Source organism: Telmatherina bonti, assembly GCF_933228915.1.
Source record: "Telmatherina bonti genome assembly, chromosome: 14".
NCBI classification, from domain to species: Eukaryota; Metazoa; Chordata; class Actinopteri; order Atheriniformes; family Telmatherinidae; genus Telmatherina; species Telmatherina bonti.
The window spans coordinates 23822171-23842215 of NC_136612.1; the positions used below are offsets into that span (position 1 = coordinate 23822171).

The 20045-nt window shown below is 42.6% G+C and overlaps 1 protein-coding gene across 1 annotated transcript in view; it reads right to left on the reverse strand.

Annotated features, from left to right (window-relative positions):
- Positions 1-13956: 13956 nt before the first annotated feature.
- The window catches only part of bahcc1a (BAH domain and coiled-coil containing 1a), a 60446-nt gene continuing 54357 nt past the window's right edge, over positions 13957-20045 (reverse strand). The window contains exons 24-29 of the mRNA XM_079253197.1: positions 18662-18770; positions 18462-18578; positions 18209-18370; positions 16635-17863; positions 16276-16512; positions 13957-16135 (exon numbers count right to left, since the gene is read on the reverse strand). Of these exons, the coding sequence (XP_079109323.1) occupies positions 15926-16135; positions 16276-16512; positions 16635-17863; positions 18209-18370; positions 18462-18578; positions 18662-18770 (2064 nt within the window). The 3' untranslated portion in view covers positions 13957-15925. The remainder of the gene's footprint in view (positions 16136-16275; positions 16513-16634; positions 17864-18208; positions 18371-18461; positions 18579-18661; positions 18771-20045) is intronic.

The window sequence follows — 20045 nt, forward strand, 5'->3', positions numbered from 1 at the left end:
CGCAGTCAGGGGGAACAGGCCCCAGCAGGCCCAGGCCGGCAAGGGCCGATCCCGCCGGGCACCGGCCACCTAGGGCAGACAGAGCGCAGGCCCCAGGGCCCCAAGAGCCCGTGAGCAGCCCCCCGCCCCCGCAGGCAGAGGGCACAGCCCACACCGACGGAGGACCAGGATCCCCAGACCGCCACCCAGCGGCAGCCAGGTCGCACCCCAGCGCACCAGCTGCGCCCCCGGGTACAGGACACCACCCCCCCACCACCAAACCACACACACATATACATGCATACCCCCCCCCCCAACACGCACTCCCCTCACACATATACATGCATACCCCCCCCCCCCAAACACGCACTCCCCTCTCAACCCCCATCCACACAGCCCTCTGCAATCCATGCACATCATCCATCACATATACAACCCCACCCCACCTCTACTCACTCACCCATACCAAGTCACACGAACCCCAATCGCCCCCGCCCCCACACACGCTCACACCCCCCACACACACGCTCACACCCCGCCACCCCATCCCTCTACTTCTACCCAATCACACATGCCCCACCAAACACCCCTCCACCACCCATAGCCCCCCTCCAAACTTCACCCTCACTCACACATCCCATTCCGCATATACACCCCCCCCCCTACACACACACACACACACACACACACACACACACACACACACACACACACACACACACACACACACATACCCTCACTCCTCCAACACAGGCACACCCCAATACAACCCACGCGCCAACATACCCCTCCACACACACATCTACTCATCCTCACACATCCCTATCCCCTACCCACCTATATCCCCAACCCTAATCCCCCCCCAGCCATCCCACCATCCATCTGTAACCCCATACACCTACTCCCACACATCCTCACCTCACCCCTCCATCATGTCCCATGTGAGATACCTCAGAGGGGGCAGAGGACAGGATGGCCCCGATCAGGGCCCCCATAATTACCGCCCACCACTCCCAGCGTCCCCCCCACCACCCCACAGATGCAGCCGACCCAGCACCCCCCCAGGGCCGGCGACAACCCTCCTACAGCCAGGCCAGCCCAGACTTAGGCCTAATGGACGGCACTCTTCCCCCACCCGTACCCCCCCCCCAGTAAAGCCCCGAGAGCAGGGGCATGAGAAGACCCTATCGTCCCTGCCTCCCCCCCGCTTATGACTGATTGTGAAGTATGTATTAGTTGCAATTAAAATTGAGGGAAGTGCCACGCGGTGTTGGGAGAGGGACCACCTAAGCAGCCCCGCCCACCATACACCGCATGCTCTTCCCCCTAATCATGTGAGTCGTCAGTGTTTTGGTGTTTGGTGTCTAAGTGTAATTAAAACTGGGAGGTGAGCCGAGGCTGGGTGCAGCGATCAAGACCACCTTGATGGCCTTTCTCACCACCCAGCGCCACGTGCACACCTCCCAATACCCTGCCTGTGTGTGATGGGGAGCGGGGAGGAAGAGGGGTTGAGGGATTTAAGTCTGGAGGAAAGTGAGCTTCCCTCCAGAAGGTGAGCCGTCCGCGGCACTGGGCATGCCCCCTACTCCCAGGGCCCCCCAAGGACCAGGACAAGCCGGGGACAGCCATCCCCGTAACCAGAGCCTTCGGCGACTCTAACCAGAGAGTCATCACCGACCCAAGAGGGGACCAACTCACCACATGCAGAAGGGGGGCACGAGGACAAAGAGGAGGCGGGGCGGCAGAAGGGGAATCCCAGACCGATTGTCCACCGCCCCCTCACTCACAGAGGACACCCCCACCTGGGGACATGAAGTCCCCCCTTGTCCACACATCGGCACTTCACACTGTCTTAGCACACACCTACAGCCACACACACACACACTTCCGGACACATTCAGGTCCACCCAGCCACCCGTTCAGCCCACCCTTAAAACCATCCTCCTGACCCCCACGTCACATCCAAATCTCCCCCACTCCCATCCATCATATCTACACTTATCCACCAACCTACCACACACATGCACCACCCACTCCCCCATACATACACCCCCCCCCCCCACACACACACAGACAGCACGCCCCCCCCCCCCCCCCCCCCCCCCCCCCCCACACACACACACCCGTATACATGCACCACCGCCACTCCCCACATACACGCATCACCCCACTCCCCTACACACACGGCACTACCCCCCCCACAGACACCACGACACCCCCCCCCACACACGCATCATCACACTTCCCCACCCACACACATCCACATACCTATGTACCGCCACCAGTCCTCAACGCACACCCCCTACACACATCCCTCCATACACACTCACATCCCATCCACACTATCAAACACCCCCCACTCAACAAGTCCCAGGGTCGCAACCAGGCACCAGAGCACGTACCTGCCCGCCGCCGCAGCGGCAGGTCCAGGTCAGCCCAGCCCCCCCCCCGGCACAAGCCGACCCCCCACCCCCAAGAGACAGGGGACAACCCCGGGCACCGGAGCCCGGGACCCCGCCCAGCCCACCCCACGGCGGCACAGGCGCCCGTTACGGAGTCACGCCCGCCAACCCATCCCCCGCCAGCGACCTCGCCCCGCCGCTGCGTGGCAACTCCAGCCGCTGGCCCATCCAGGTCCACAGTAGGGCTAGAAACCTAGCCACTCCAGCAATGGAGCAGTCAAAATCCCCCCCCAGGAGCCCACCACAGACCCACAGCCCCCAGAGAACCCCAACCGGCCACCAACCCCGAGCGCAATAAGGTCACATTCTCCCCCCCATACTAAGTGATGGAGCTGATCACAGGGGACCAGAGGGAATAAAGTTCAGCTGACTGATCTCTTGAGGAGGCAGACATCATCTCGACACTGATGTGATCTAATAAGAGATTTCTGAACTGCTGGATACACAGACTTTGTTTGCTTTTCCAGTTTAGAAGGATAGTTTTCTTTGCGATACATAAACTGGTGAGGATTAAGTTTGCAGAATTACATTCTATGTTAATTTCACCCAAGTAACCCAGTAGGCCCAGTTTGGGGTTTGTAGGGATGTTACATTTGAAGCAATTTGACAGATCTTTACATACCTGAAACCAGAATTCCTGGACAGGTGGGCAAGACCACAAAGCATGGTAGTAGCTGTCAGTCGTGTTGCCAGTGCAGTGTGGACAGATGTTTGATTGTGACAGACCCATCCTGAACATCCTGTGTCCTGTATAATGAGTTCTATGCAGAATTTTAAATTGTATTAGTTGCATGTTTGAATTCTTAGTCATTGTAAATGTATTTGAACAGATTTGTGACCATTCATTTTGGTCAAAGTTACTGGATAAGTCTGCTTCCCATTTAGAAGTTGGGAGACATATGGAATCGTCTAGCTTTGATAGTAATCTATATATTTTGGATAACAGTTTCGGGGCATTGAGATTTAAGAATTCTGCAGCCCTGATAGGTAGCTGCAAGTTTAATTGATCAGGGGTGTATTTCTTACCTATAATAGATTTAAGTTGGTGGTATTCTAAGAATTTTGTGCTGCTGATTTCATATCGTGAAGTAATTGTATCAAAAGGGAGAAAGTTCCCATTTTCTATTAAATGTTCTAACTGTTTTATTCCTTTATTCTTCCACTGAGGGAAGTTTATCATTTTCCGGTTTTGCTGGATGTCGGGATTGTTCCAAATAGGTGTAAGTTTGCATGGAATAAGCAAGGATTTGGTTAGTTTAAGAAATTCCCACCAGGCCATTAGTGAGGAGCTGATATTAATGCTTTTAAAGCATTTTTGGCGTTTGACAGCTGTGCTGATAAATGGCAGGTCTGAAATTGCCATATCCTCACACATAGCTTCTTCTATATTAAGCCATGGTTCATCTAGATAGCTAGGTTTAAGCCATTTAGAGATGTATTGTAGTCTATTGCTTATAAAGTAATTTTGGAAATTAGGCAAGTCTAAGCCACCGCTATCTTTAGTCTTCTGGAGTGTTTTTAGACTAATCCGTGGTGGTTTGTCTTTCCAGAGAAATCTAGCAACATTAGAGTCCAGCGATTTAAACCAGGTGGAGGGAGGTTTAATGGGGATCATTGAAAACAGATAATTGATTTTAGGTAGAATCATCATTTTTATAGTTGCAACTCTTCCCATTAGTGATATGGGTAAAGATTTCCACCGTGTGAGATCGTCCTCAACTGTTTTTAGTAGAGGGACATAATTTAGCTTTATAAGGTCTGACAGTCTGGGTGAGATGTTTATTCCCAAGTATCTAATATCTCCTGACTGTAAAGCAGTGTCAGGAGTATTATGGAAGGAACAGTTGATGGGTAGAACGGTGGTTTTAGACCAATTAATGGAATATTCAGAAATTGATGAGAATTTATTGATGAGTGCGATTGTCTGACAGATGGATGATTGTGAATTAATTATTTTTAATGAGTGTTCAATGATGTCAACTAGGAGATTGTGTGGAAATCAATAACAGGGCGAGCTAAACAGACTACTGTCAGTCTTTACAGTAGCACACACGCAGGAGGCTTGTCTCCATGGAGACCCAAACAGGGCATGAGACTACCCTCAGGTGTATTCTCTGTGTGGCTCGACTGGCTGAATTGGTCCTTTTAGGTTCCATTTTCTTTCTTGTCTACATCTTTTTTTTCCTCTTGTTCTTTCACTTTCTCTCCTACTGTTCAGCTGCAGACCCACAAGCCTGACTTACCCACCTCTTTCTTTCATTCACTCTTCTTTCTGTGTTTCTCCTACTGACAGGTTACCTGCTGAAAATTCAAGAGAAAATATCAGGTGAAATCGGGTCTGTGTAACATCTGTCACAGGGAATTCAGGGGATGGAGGATGATTTGCCCCTGCTAAGGTTGCGGTGATGTTTGTCAGCTGATCTCATAGCATGGCCAATGCATGCTGCTCTCCTCCCTCTCTTCTTTCCCTTTCCCCTCTTTTCTTTCAGTTAGAATTTCACCTGTAAAAAAAATCCAGCCCCACTTGTTTTGAAATTTTCTTTGGTATTTTGTTATGAATACAGATATTCATACAGATATATATATATATATATATATATATATATATATATATATATATATATATATATATATATATATATATATATATATATATATATATATATATATATACATATATGTGTGTGTGTGTGTGTGTGTGTGTGTGTGTGTGTGTGTGTGTGGGTGTGTGCGTGCATCACAAGGTACATTTAATGCTTTTTGAGTTTGTCTCATATTTAGCACACCAGCCCCTTTGGATTTGTTTGAAGAAAATGAGAGATGTCTCCAAAATGCCTGATCAAAGCCTGGCTTAGTTGCCCAGGGGCTTCAACTCATTTTGATGAATGTCCAAATGCCAGTCATGGAGCTTATGACTGCTCAGTAACTAAGCAGATTGTATATTTTTAAAGTGCTTGATATAACGAGAAGGAAAGGGAAGCAGGGACATCCTGTGAAGGACTTGATGTGTTGAGGACTCTGGCAAGAACTGCTGGAAGCCTGGCAGTTAGCAAGAATTATTTTTCATCGAGCTATCACAAGCATTTTCATACACATACAGTCATAGGTTCATGTTACGTATGTTCTCTCTTTAATACAGTCATTCTCCTTGTGGGTCATCGTGCACATTGATAAATCTTTACATTGTGGACTGATGCACAATAAAATACCAGAAAGCAGTTGTACAGCAAGTAAAATGTGAAAAGGACAGATGTAATCAATTGGGAGTGGAAATTTTACATTTGACGTTCTTTCCTGTTTGACAGAGCCATTGTGGGTATTCGGCATCAGATACAGTAAGTATTACTTCATGGAGTGGTCATGTAACTCATCTGAGCCCTCATATTATTGCTCTCCACAGCTGGGACTCTTTGCATGCCATGTATCTGCATTGCAAACTTTTCCATGTCCTTCTACACTGCTGCAGTAGCAAGTTCATGGCAGTGTGCAATTCTATCACAGCACACATAGGTAATACAATACAAAACTACAAATGCATGGAGTAACTAGAAGTATTCAGAGAGCACAGACCCTCCCCAAAGCCAATGCAATTTGTTTTTATTTATTTATTTATTTATTTTGACCAGTGGTTGTGAACATTACTTTTTGAGTTAGGCGCATCGCTGCGGCAGTCATGTGATGTTTGCCTGGATTTACATGGTATCGAATCAATATTGGTTACCTCTCATTCACATTCTTTGACTTTTTCCACCAAAACCCCTCTGCAAAACAATATTTATCTCATCGTGCTGACATCAGACGATCCTGATACAAGCCTTAGTATCAGTCCTATCAATATTTGGATTGATCTATCAGCCCTAACACTGGAGTTTGTGTTAAAGTGCACAAGTTGTTCTCATACAATTATACTGATGCTTTCAGTCCGAAGGTTGGAAACAGTGTAAATCTAAAAACTTGCTGCTTATTTCATTTCATAGTTCCTGAAAATGTAATCAAAATCCATTCAGCACTTTTTGACTTATTTTGCTAATAAACAAACTCTACTTAAAAAAAACATGACATATCTTGGTGTGTCATAATTACACCTTTTCATGAAAACAAGCTTTTTCTTTAGGAAAAGATTACGATTGATAACGGATGGCCCTGCAAGATTTTTACAAGAGCGCTATTACTTTGCAGATCAGTCTCACAGCAAAACTTGTGGCCGTTCAATATAAAACTTCGTTTTGATGCTGATGAAAGTGGAATCTGTTTTTACGTGCCAGCCAGCACAACTTTCTGTGTAAAGCATTGTCGCAGAATGTCAGGTTAAAGTGACCAGCCTGTTTTATGTATTTAGCTGTGGGTATGGGACACTGCGGCCAGTTAGCTAGACCAAGGCTATTTTAAAGTGATGCATTATTGCAGCAGGTTTCAACACAAGCCACAACATTTCCCAACATTACCTGCCATTCATCTGTGTGGTTTGTTTAACTCAGGAGCACCTGTGAGCGGTTTACCTGCCTGGGTTGCAGGCTTTGGTCACATGTTCCAATCTGCACCAACAAGTGAATGGTCATAAAAATCAACAAGATCCAAATATGTTTAGAGACCAAACATGTTTAGGCAGGACACACAATGATCAGGCGAATCAGTAACATGCTCCAAGCGGGAGCAGTTTTTCAAAAATAGCAGAAACTGGTTTTCAATCCTTAAAACCAAATGATGCTTTGCCATTTAAGTCTACATGTTTTTTTATATATAAATTTTTATAAAACTCTTTCAACATATCATAGTAGTGTCAATATTGGAATTTTTTAAAGCAGCCCCAGTTGTCAGACTGAGTCTAAAATGATGCAAAATGCATCAGATAAAGCACCATAAAGGTCAACCATAAAACAAAACAGAATTTGTTTCCAACAATAATTTGCAGTAATAACATAAAGATCAACAAGCTTTTTCCATTTACTCATCTGCCGTCATTCTCTCAAGTACCCATGTTTACCAATTTATTTTTTAATTACTTTTTTTGAAACATATTTATAATTTTTTACATCATTTATAAACCCATGTCTTTTATACAAATTTTCCATTTAATTTTGCTAGTGTCCTATTTTATCTTGTTTTGTTCACCTATTTTATATTACTATTTTTTATCTTATCTTAATTAATTACTTATTTTGTTTTTTTTTTAATTCTTTTGTCTGCTTTCATCTGTCATTTAAATTCCCATTGTTTAATTTTCCCAATTCGACTGGCGAGGATTAAGGCAGTATTTATAGAGAACATCATTTTATGGACATGTGTGTGGTTCCATGTAAGAATTTGTCATGTTTTTTGGGTAAATATGTGACTCATAAATGTGATGTAAAGCATTTTGTGTTGCAGTTTGTTTTGAAAGAAAATAAAATTTGATTGAATGATTGGTGAAAGGAAAAAATGTTGCCATTGAAGCAGTGTTAGTTAATGTCAATTGAAAAAAGCTATTTCCATATTTTTTAGTATACTCTTTCCTCCAGGAATGTTTTGCTTCTTACAGTTTTCAGGTGACGATATACTAGCCCCAGAATAGCAACTCAGCTTGTTTTTGGCACCACCATGCATCAAAAATACCTTTGTGACTTTATTCCAACCCCAAAGGATCATTATTTTTGTTATCACTTGTTGATCTTTGGCTGTTCCTGTTTGGACAGGAAGCAGCTATATAATAATTTCTGAGTCTCTTAGCAACACAGCAGTGATGGCAATGTGTTTTCTATTATTAAAACATGATAAATAATTGTTTCAACGGATCACTCATCTTATATTTAGTGTATAGAATCACCAAGTAACACAGGAATATGCAGCAAACTTGTAACACGCTATAAATGCCTGGAAAACCTCTGTCGAACCACTAAAGGCTAAGCTATTGATGACATTCATAATGCAGTTACACACTACCTTTCCTGAGAAATTGTTGACAATAGAAGCGATAACTCTTGGAGCTATCAGAGTTTTAAGGGTTAAATAAATGTTACTTCATCATCATCAGCACGGACTTTAACCCTGCTCCTCTGCCGGGAAGTCATATACCTGTAACATCTAGCATCTCTGTCATACAATACAGCAGTTGTCTCAGGACAATTTGACTAAACGTGATGAAACTTTGCTCCTCTGTGTGGTAATCTTTATCTTCATTCATGCTGAAAAAGAAAAAAAAAAGATACTGGAGGAAACACACTATGTGGTGTGTAACATAATTTCAAACATGCATATACAGTATCCCTACACAAGCAGATACACAAGAAGAGAAAGAGAGAGATTGATTCTGCTTCACATATGAGCACATATACATGAACATGACTTTATAGACCAAGACAGGCTCATGTTCCACAGGCCCCGAACAGCAGCTATTGTATTGTGATAAATGGACTGTCTCCTGTCCTGTAGCCACGGGGCACTGCAGTGCTCCAATGGGAGCTTGCGGATGCTTGGTGGCCTCTATCCTACGTTTCCTGTCTCCTGATTCAGCACCAGCTGTGCACACCAGCAAGAAAAAGAACATTCAAAGGTAAAAATAATTCACTGGAGATTCATGGTGTGGTTTGACTCCAGATAGACAATAGTTTTCTTTTTACCTGACAGTGAGGCAGAGGGATCACATGATGTCATACAGGAGCAGGAAATTTAAGGTACCAAAAGAAAAAATGTGAAAGTAATTAAACATGATTTGTGTTTTAATGAATTATTAAAGAAACCTTGTGCTTTTTTACACCAGATCATCTGAATATTGTTTCTGCAACTGAATTTGTGCAGATTTGAACCGCCGCAGAGCTCATTTCCATATGGAGATGGTTAATCAAAAGCTGAACTTGGCAAATTTATCTTGTAGTTTGAAGACAATCTCTGACAGTTGCCCTGGCTAACACCATGTCCAGAAGCCACTCTGGCATTGAAGGAAACTGAGCTTCATGGCAACAGTGGCAGGCATGCCAGCAGAACCATGGTATTGACGGTGGGCTGTCAGAGGGAGCCGTGTGGCAGTGCTGTGTGGTTGAAGCGCCTGCTCTCTTCATAATGGAACAGCTGTGTGGAGTGTGGTGCGCCAGGGCGCTGGAGCACAGAGTAAATAGAGGAGAAGAGCAATGTAAACAGAATGGGATGGTGGGAGCTGCTTCTCTGCTACTGTGAAAGGGGGTAAACACCCCAGAGAACTAAATGGAAGGGTTGTCAACACAGGAATGTACAAACACCACTACAAAGGAAGGTTTGGAAAGAAATGGGGTTAGTATTGTGAAAGAACTCGTATTTCTCCAGCCACAGTTCTCATACACACATCTGACTGGTATACTTTCATCCTGAAGACAATTCCTGCTTTCCCAGATTTAAAATTTGAACATGGTACAGTAGATTAATCAAACTTTCCTTTCATATCCGTCTGAAAAAGGCAAACATTTTTTATCATTATTATATTTATTTATGAGATATAGAGCATTTCCAGCACTGTCCTGCACTTACAAATGGGCGAGTACAAGGAGGCGCATGACCTTTTTTTTTTTTTATGACAGGCTGTAATTTTTCCTGCTATTGTTAGGTCAGAAGAGGACTGCGGACAGTGAAAGCACAACTGCAGCTGCTGGAACAGTATCGCTTTATAATGCAATAAAGGAGACGCATGAAGATATTCATGAATGTTAGATTTAAATGGGGATCAGTTTAAGAGTGACAAGGAACAACCAGCCCCTTTCACTGTACACACTGACTCAACTCAATGTTGAACTGCTTTCATCCTACTTAACTTTTTCCTTTTTTCCATGGGGCTGGGTAGATTTAGATCTTTTGTATTCTAAAACTGATTTAACACCTTTGTCATACTTTATTCTGATTGCTGCCAAGCTGGGTGCTTGAGCAGTTTAGGTCAGACTCATGTTTTTCACTTGAGATTTGCTTTTGCTCATACGCATTGATTTGCCTGTCAATCACCAGAAAGAAAGACGGGAATGATTTTGAGACATAAGAGCACTTTGTAACACATAAACAAAAGAAGGGAATGCCCTGACAGTGAGTTAGCCATTAGCTATTTAGTTGCTGCCATGTAAACAGGTTGGCAACATTACACCACAGTTTATGTGCAACATATGTAGCGGGGAGCAACTGTAATCCTGTGTAATACTGTGGAAAGCTCTTTTAGCATAGCTGATACAGAATCTTTACAAGCCACTAATAATGAGCAACAGAGAAATGGATTAGGGGCGGCATGACTGGATCAGAGCCACAGCAAGCAACACAGCAGTCACTGAGCTGAATGTCTGCTGGCATATGTGTGTACAACATAGGAGTGTGTGTTAGTGCAGCACATTGTATGAAGGAATTCTCAACCAACAGGTGTCACATCATTGAATCACCTATGAGGTGTGTGAATTTTGTGTATGAACCGTTCTTAAAGTGGCTCAAAGACTGACCTGTGAGTAAATGCATGTATTCAGAATTGATTATTAAAGATGCTTTTCATGTCAGGATACACTTGTCATCATTCCTGCATCACTTTAGTTACTTTAACATTTGTCACAGTTGATCATTTGCAGAGACTGTATTTTGATAAAACTTATAAAAGAGGAAGAATCAGTCCTTTTTTATTCTCCCAGCACCTTTATAGGACCTAAGACCTCACCTTCACCCTTCTGCTTCGCACCTGCAGACACACACAAGCACACACGCACACATCAGGCAGTCTGTCCCCTCTTCAACCTCCTGCCAGTCAGAGGCCAGATCGGGTCAAGCAGAGGGTGAGACATTTATGAGGTGTAGATATTTGTGCAGGAAAGCATTCCTCCTGTTGACACTGAGGAACACAGTCTGGATGCTGACCAAGCTGAAACACTGACAGGCAGTGAAATGTGAGGCAGGCTTGTCTGTCGAGAGAGACGCAACAGAGCCCACATTAAACATTTTAAAATGTGGTCTAGCGGGAAAAGTGACAACTTTGCTGCTTTCACATTAATCAGCGACCTTAAAACAGAGATGTTTTCTTGGCTTAATTCAGAGTCCATAACTTTGTCTGGGATATTTATATTTTGGCCTTTTACCTTATTAGTTTTCTGATGAACCTCGTGCTGTGTGAAAGGCCATGAGGCAAAATCATTTCAAAACACATTCACTTTACAGTCATGTTCTTTTAACCTCATCATCACCTGGAGCAATGAGAAGTCCCTCTTACCCTCATGATATTGATGCAGAAAGGGCACTGGTTTGGACATGGGGCAGTAGCAGTCGCCATAGTCAACACAAAAGGTTGTGGTGGTAAACAGAACTGTTTGTGTTCGCTTGGCCGCTGCAGGAGATGACTGATGTGCCCATTAGCCCCTGCCTGGGCAATGGGGGAGGGATGGCGGCACTGCGGCTGCATACAGGACAAAAAGACCCCTGGGTCTGAAGAGAAAGGTCACTGACCCATATTGTGTCACCTTCAGGCTCAGCCAGTGGTTATTCCACTAATTCAGGTTGGTGAAATTGGCTTTGTCAAAGCTGATGAGCATATATGCAAACAGACAGATGCTGTAGGTTATGTATGGTGTGGGTGGATGGAGGAATATACCTGCTGCTCCAGGCACTGACAGGAGAAGGGTAGATGTTGCCTCTGGCATTCTGCGCTCTAATAAAAAAAGAAAATCCCTCTGCAAGGCATTGTTTTTGAATGCAAATTTGGGAAAAATGCTGTTTAAGTCTGCGTGTTTGTCTCATATGATGCTGCATGCTTTATGTTCCACTAGAGAGCACCCTTCCTTGTTTTCCATTCAAGTGAGCTGAAATGTATTTCAGTCCTTTAGATAAACAAGTGTTTAATTTAAACTGAAACATCCCATTTGTTCTATATATCCATACATTGTTTATAAAAATTTTGTTACCATATACATATTCTTAAAAATCGCCAACCAAATTAAGAATTTACACATTTACAATGATTGAGACAAATTACATACAGAATGCCAATGTGCTTGTTAAAAAGCTTGCAGCAAAATGCTTTCTGGGTGTATCACATGGTTTTTCTTCAAACACCACAGATCTTTTTCCACCTCTAAGAAGCATGTTCATTTTTACCCAGATACTTTATCATGAATCACAGAAGTTCACATCTGCCTCCATATCAGTTGACTTTATATTGACAGAGCTGGTAGGTAAACCCAGTAAGCTTTATTTGATGCTGTGACAGATCTGTCTCCATTTAAGAAGTATAAACTTACTTTAGTCAGAGACACTTTAAGGATTTAAATCAACAAATAAAAAGAATTGAACAAAAAAAAAAAAAAAGGGCACTGTGGTTTTTTGCAACAATAAATTCACAGACCCTAAAGCTCTGAGGGGAGCACATTAAACCATCCATATGCAGTGTGAAGGTCAGGGTCATTAGTGGACATAAGACAAGTGAAAGATTCACCAGATCCTGTAGAGGTAAAGGCAGAGACAGAAATCAGTCAGCCTATGCAAACAAAGGAAAACAGTGTAACCAAGGAAAGACAAATGACAGGAGTGAATGTGAGTTTGCCATAAAATTTTACTCATTTGCTTACCTTGAGAACTCATTTTCCTGGAGATTAGTTTAGTAAAATAACGATGATTACCTTTTTTGCAATCTGCCTAACCTGGTTATTTCTTTTTTTTTTTTGGAGTATTTATGTTTTACTTTAACACAAATAAATCTACGTAAGACTATAGGAGGAAATGGCGAATGGCAAAGCTTAAACACTAAACGTCTACTTGAATATTTTGAAGTCATTGTAAAGGGAACGCTTGTGAAATTTGTCAAGATGAGTAAAAATCAGTGTGTTACAGGTAAAGAGTAAATGAGAAGGCTTAGGCTTCCAGGTAGTAAAAATGAAAAGGTTTCAGGCTCACTGAAAATGATAAAAAGAAAAAAAACACTTTCAGGATGAATAAAGTTTCCTTTTGGAATAGTTCTAAACCTTTATCAAACCATAGTACAATACGTGAAACTATCTCTGCAAGGGGCAACTCTGATAAAGTGAAGAAATGCGAATGAAAAAGAAAGGTTTCAGCACAGACGGTTCATTTTGGCATTTTGTGCCACCTGCAGCACAGTTCATCTGTTCTCAAAGTGGGAACAGATGGGCACCTCAGGTTTTAAGATGATATTTTAATCAATTTGAACAACATAGAATACCATATTTCATTTATTCAGTCTTTAAAATGTATTGTTGTTAATAAATCTTTATACACGCTGTTTTGTAACCTACATGGAACAGTCATGTCTCCTTCAACACCATCACAGGATATATATCCACACATATCCACACCACAATTCTTGTGATACTATTCTTTTAAACACTTGATTCAAGGTTTAAACGATTCAAAAACAGCAAATGTGCAAAATATTAATGGGTACAACATAAATTTGTGATGGGAAAATGATAGTCAAGGTAAGATGGTGGGCATGGCAAGAGGTGAAGTTATAAAGAATAAACTCACAGAGGTTTGTGGATGAGAAGACTCCAGTGTTGCTTTATTTCTTTTCACTAAATGGCCTCTACAAGACCGGTTTTATTTAAGAAATGCAAATGCGACATCACACCAAAAAAAACAATGTCACATTCTCATAAAGCGCTCTTGGCATGAAGGAACAGCAACATTGACAATAAATAAAACGTTGGCAAACAAAATAAAACTTTGTGAACGAAGAAACCAAAACAACAACAAAATGACAAAAAAAAAAACAAAAACCCAAAAACAAATCAGGATTGCATAACAAACGAACAAGACAAAATAGAGAAAAATGTACTTGGCGCAAATTAAATAAACTTAAGTCATTTTCAGATTGAGTCAACCTACTCTGTCCATTGCTTTGTGAATCTGATTGTCCTTCACAGTTAGCATTGAGTGTGTTTGTAGTGTACAAAACAGACACAGATGGCAAATTAAACTAAAATAATTCATTTCAATAAATTGTCAGTACTCAACATCTCCTTTTGTGAGTACCTTGACCTTCATAGTCACATCTCCAGGTGGCATTTTGGTGCATACTTTAGTACTTAACAAATCTGCTGGTACATGTGCAAGAAACCATTGTCACAATGCAGAGCCAATATATATGCACATCGTGGAGGACACATATTCTATAAGTTACCAGTGATTTCTGATCTGAGTTCAGTACAGGTGCTTAAGAAATTTTAAATAAATGAAATAAAGATATTAAAGACACTTTGGTATTTTGTAGGCCATAACGTGCTAAACTACGCACTGATGAGTGCAATGCACGATAAAGACATTTTCATTAAAAGACCCATTCTTGCTCTAAATTTATTTGTGCGGACATGATTATATTGATGCCAGGACACCTACCACACACAAATATTGTGTCACAATGGTACTCTCATTGTTTTTTTTTCTTTTTTTGTTATTGACCCGTGACTGCAGTCCGGTGGGATCTGCCTTGCAATGATGACGATGATAATGACGAGAGATACATAAATAAAAATAGGCCAACACAAATGTGAAGTAACAGAACAATTTTACAAAAAGCCACTTGACCTACTTTTTTTTTTTTTTTTTTTTTTTTTTAAACAGGATGACCCCTCTCTCTCAGAAAGTGAGTTCGCTCCTGTTAAAGACTAAATCCTTCTTTGTCTGTGCTCTGTCGGTCTCAGTCTGTCTCAGCAGGGCATATGCAGTGCAACACTAACCTCTCCAATCTTGAACCCTTATAAGCAAAGGAAAACCAAACAACAACACAATGCAATGTAGTCTACACCCATATAAAAATAAATCAATTGCAAACATGGAAAGATACATCTTATATTTACAATAAACTCCTATATAAAATAGCTTTTATGTACATATACACAACAGACAACATTAGAATAACTGAAACTGTCGAATGTACACCTGAACAGTTAAGACAGGTGAGAGGTACTGAAGTGTATGGCTTGATTGGGGGAAAAAAAAAATCTAAATATTTACAGACAACTTTAACTTTACACCCTTTACATATTTTCAACTTCCCTGGAATGAAAAGGCGTAGAGAGAGCCCCATGATGCACTGTTTGTTTCCGTTCGCTCAGATAAGGCTATCTTTTAAAGAATTGGTCCACGGTGAAAATTGAGCCTCGTGTTCATTTGCACAGTCCAATGCAACCACCGCACTTCTTCTGTGGTATTTGAGCTGGAAGAATAAGTCTTAAAACCAGTTGTGAAGCTGTCAATCACAGATCGTATAAAAAGGGATTAATTAGACATTTGAAACAATTCTGCAATGCCCAGGAAGACCCAAACTTTCTGCCCTTATCCATGAAAGGACCAACTAGTTATGGACATCCGCCTCACCTCCGCAAGGATTCTGATGCCAACATATTCCAGTGTGTAATCTCAGCCCTGCTTTCGTGCAGATATTAATTCCATAGGTCCTTGAGGTTCAACCACAGAATATTTACCTATTTTGCAAAGCTGATTGGTCTCATGGGTGAAGTCATGAACTTTCTTCCAAAGAAGTCCTTCAGTAGTGTCCTTATGTAGATTCAACACATGATGGAGACCCCTTCAACAGTGACCAGCTGACCAATGGTGGGGTCATAAGTCCCAGCCAGATAGTAGAGGTCAGGGGAGGTACTGTTCGGCTTCTGATTACGAGTCAGACACTCATACTCCTCCCTGCTCACCACCTGACACTTATGAGAGATTGTCTGGACATCATTCTCATCCTCGTGACACGACTGGTAAAGAGCATGCTGAGAAGGTAACAGAAAAAAAGTTAGCTTCACTATGATATTCATCAAATACATAACAAATAATGTTTGAAAATCTCTTTATTTTATGAGAATGCTCTGGAACAAAACAAAAAAAAAAGCCCTGTAACATTTCAGCTTACCTTGCCATCTCGATGCCTCTTGCCAAGTTTGGTCTCCTCGGGGTGGTAGAACCATTTGACTTTGACTACCATTCTGGAAGTCCAGGATTCCCAAAAGTTCTCAATTTGACCTACATACGGGAGGTTGGGGCGTCCAGTTGAGAGAAATACAGCACAATCTCCAACTCTCACTGTGTCTCTGCCTCTCACAATGGCCTTGTAGAAAAGCTTCCGTGCCTTACCCTTGAGACCTCGCCTCTGTGGTTAAAAAAAAAAAAAAAAAGAAAAGAAAACTTTATGATTATATTGACAATTCTAGAAAAAATTCAAGAAAAAAGGTCAATCTTGACAAGTTAAAGAAAGGGATGAACTAGCCTCACCTGGGTTGGGTTCCCTGACCATCTCCACATTTGTCGGCCTGCCAAAAAAGCAGACATCTTGGGCCTTGGAATAAATGAAGTTTCATCTGACAGCATTCTAGGTTTCTTCACAAATTCCCTTGCTAGCTTGGAGGTGGAGGTCATGCATTCTTTTCTCTTCAAGGATTTGCTGTTGGAGATCAGGTCAGGAGGGCCTCCTTTGGCATTGGAAACAGCCACAGCTTTGGCAACAAAAGAGTGCTGTCGAGGCCTTGAGGAAGTAGAAGGTTCAGACGGCTGCAAAAGCCCCTGGTGGGAGGACAGACAACTCTGCAGCATCAGTGCTGAACTGTCCTCATCTTCTGAGCTGTAAGATGAATCATTGTCAGATGAACACAGGCTGGAACTTGAGAGGGAGCCCGAAGAGGAGGAGCTTGAAGAACCAGAAGAGGAGGAGGAAACAGACAGGCGAGAAAGGAAACGGCCAGCCGTTCTGAGTCCTCCTGTGGCTGCAGCCAGTGCAGCCCTCCTCCTCTCTTCCTCTTCCTCTTCATCATCCAGATCAGAGTAGGAACTGTGACACTCTCTGTGAGAGCTAAAGCCCAAGTCTCCATAGTCCTCCATCCGCAGCGACGAGGCAGGCTTCCTTTGTTGTGTGGCTCCCTTCAGGAGAAGCTCCACCCTGGAGGCGCCACCTTTTTTATTGTCTTTAACCAGCAGGACTGGGTGAGAGTATGCCTCTGTCCTGGGCATACTGGTCACATTGGAAGCTCCGCCTCGCATGAGCAAAGCTTTGCTATTCTTTGTCTTGGGGGAGGTCACTCCTTCATGATCTAGTTTGACCAGGAATTCTTGTCCAGACTTTTTACTCCTTGACGTACCCAGCTCATCTTGCCTGCGCTTCTCTGAGTACACCCCACTTCTGGCACCCAGAGATGAACCCGAACTTGTTCCTGTGGACTGAGTACAGAAGGAGGAATAGCCATTTGCAATGCTTCTAAAGGAGTCCACCTCGAAGGAGCTGCTGCTGAAAAGGCCTTTGGTTGGGAGGGAGGTCAGTGGCTGGGTCTGAGCCGAGGAGAAGAAGGCATCCTCCTTCCCTCTTATGGCCTTCCTGGATGACCCATTAAACTGAAACAGATTTTCAGATGCCCTCTTCCGGGTGTTAGCTAGTGTGCTCCAACCCAGGAAAGGTGAAGGATTTTCAGCCTGCTGTTGCTTTTGTTTTTTCCCAGAGCCTTTCGGTCTCCCTAGAATGAAAAAAAAAAAAAAAAAAAATTACCATACATCCGCTTTTTTTTTTTTTTCATCCCCCCACTTGCATAATCCAAACATAGTATTAGAAAACAAGACATGCATTTAATTATTTCAATTTTTTGTTGTTGTTTTAGTTGAACTGTTTTGCTGAATCTAAAAAGCTGAAGATTAGCTAAAAAGGAGCACATAAATAATGCATAAGATTCAGTTAGTCTGCAAAATATTTGGTTATTATTTTTCTTCATTTTTTCTTTGTCTTATTTTCTATGTGACTTTATAGCTGATGGGAAATTTGCATTTGGTGATTTTCCTTTATTCTTTCCTGGATTCTTTCTTACCTGGTTTTCTTTTAATAACAGTAAGGTTTTGGATGTTAGATACAGTATTGGTGGAGCTGAGTCTGTCAGAGGGCCTATCACTGATGGGGGCCTGTTCCAGGCTGGAACTTCTTTTGGCCGCTGTCCCGCTGGCTACCTGCTGGGCGGGAGGTGACTCCCCACCTTAAAGACAAATTGCAGAACCTTCTTAGCATTTAGTTAAAGAGAAACATAATTCTGCAACATCACCATCATGCAGAGAAGAGACACCCACAGCTTATCTGGTATCCTGGAGGCAGGAGTCGGATGTTATGGAGAGAAATCTTCCCTCGGTCTCCATCATCAAACTCCACCATCACTCCGCCCTGCTTCCTCTCATCAGATGAACCACCTGTAAGATGTAAAAATGTACTTCCAGGTGTGCTAAACGGTGACTCTGTGTGCGTGCAGCTGTATGTGCATTTGATGTTTCACCTCTGCGAACATATCCTGGGTATAAGCAGCGGGAGCGTTCGCTCCAGTAAGCACACACTCTGGTCCCTTCACCAAGCATAGCCTCCGACTCTGGACGTATATCGAGGACCTGTGAGCCAGACCAAAGCATAATTAAGATTCATTACAGGTTGCACACAATGCACACATACACAGACGTGCACGCACACACAGTGCGAGGGCAACGGAGCATTGTGAATGGGCAGCCACTGTGCCACGTTTCCAAGCGGCACTTATCTCATGCCAATGTGCCAGTCAGAGCTGAAAAGAACGGAAGCCATGATGCAGTAAATCCTGACTTGCTGAGTAATACTAAAGAGGGCCTGAATAGAGGGCTTGTGATTGCAGGTTGCCAGATCCTCCCTCCAACAATGAGGGCAGCCCCAGCATCCGCCGCTCACTGGGGGCTCTTTCAGGTTGCTTTCATTTACTGTTGCCATGGCAAGGGACCCTTTGATTGATGAGGTGTGGATGGGAGAGTGTGTATAGGAGAGGGGGATCAGTGAAAATCAGGGTATTGGTGTCAGAGTCAAATAAATGGCTTTTGGGCGAATTTAAAGAAGCTAAAGTGGAAGTATGGTGTAATTAGAAGCAGCTGCTATGTGATGAGTGTTTATATAAGACAAATGTTGCCAGAGGTGCTTACAGTGTAAATGCCAGGAGAGTTAGAAATAATGTGTGAAAGGCCTCATGATGTAACAATAATAGAAAAATAACTTCACATGGGCAGGTTCTGATTGATGACCAGAGGAAATTAGTGGTCAGTTTAATGCAGTTTATAACAACAGTGAGATACTGAACACAGTCTGAAGAGAAAGAAAATGATACCTTAAATTCCAACTGAAAGGAGTAACTATTGAAATTAAGAAATTGCATGTTTTTGCGTCAAAACAACTTGGAAAAAATCTCTCAACTTATAGATATAAGTATTGCATACTTGTATATATGCAACTTGTACATATTTGAAAACACTGTCAATACTACAGAAGCATGAGCAGCTTTCAGAGCAACATGTGCTGTCATCTATTATCAGGAAAAGAACCAATTTCAGCAAGACAGTGCAAAAGGATATTCCACATGTGTTACAACAGCACGTCTAAAGGGCTAAACCAGCTGCCTGTCGTCCAAACTTGTTGCCCACTGAAAATGTTTGGAACATAATGAACGAAAAAGAAATAGGACAATGTAGGCCCCAAACTAAAAATGGAAGCTTCTCCTTTTCAAAACACTTCATATTGAAAGAAGAGGTACATCATCACTGTTATAAAGATGACACTTCACCTTCCTGAGACCATAAATTATGCTTTTTAAAAAGTTTTTTTTTTTTTTTTTTTTTTAAATACTAGGTTAACAATTTTCTCAAGGT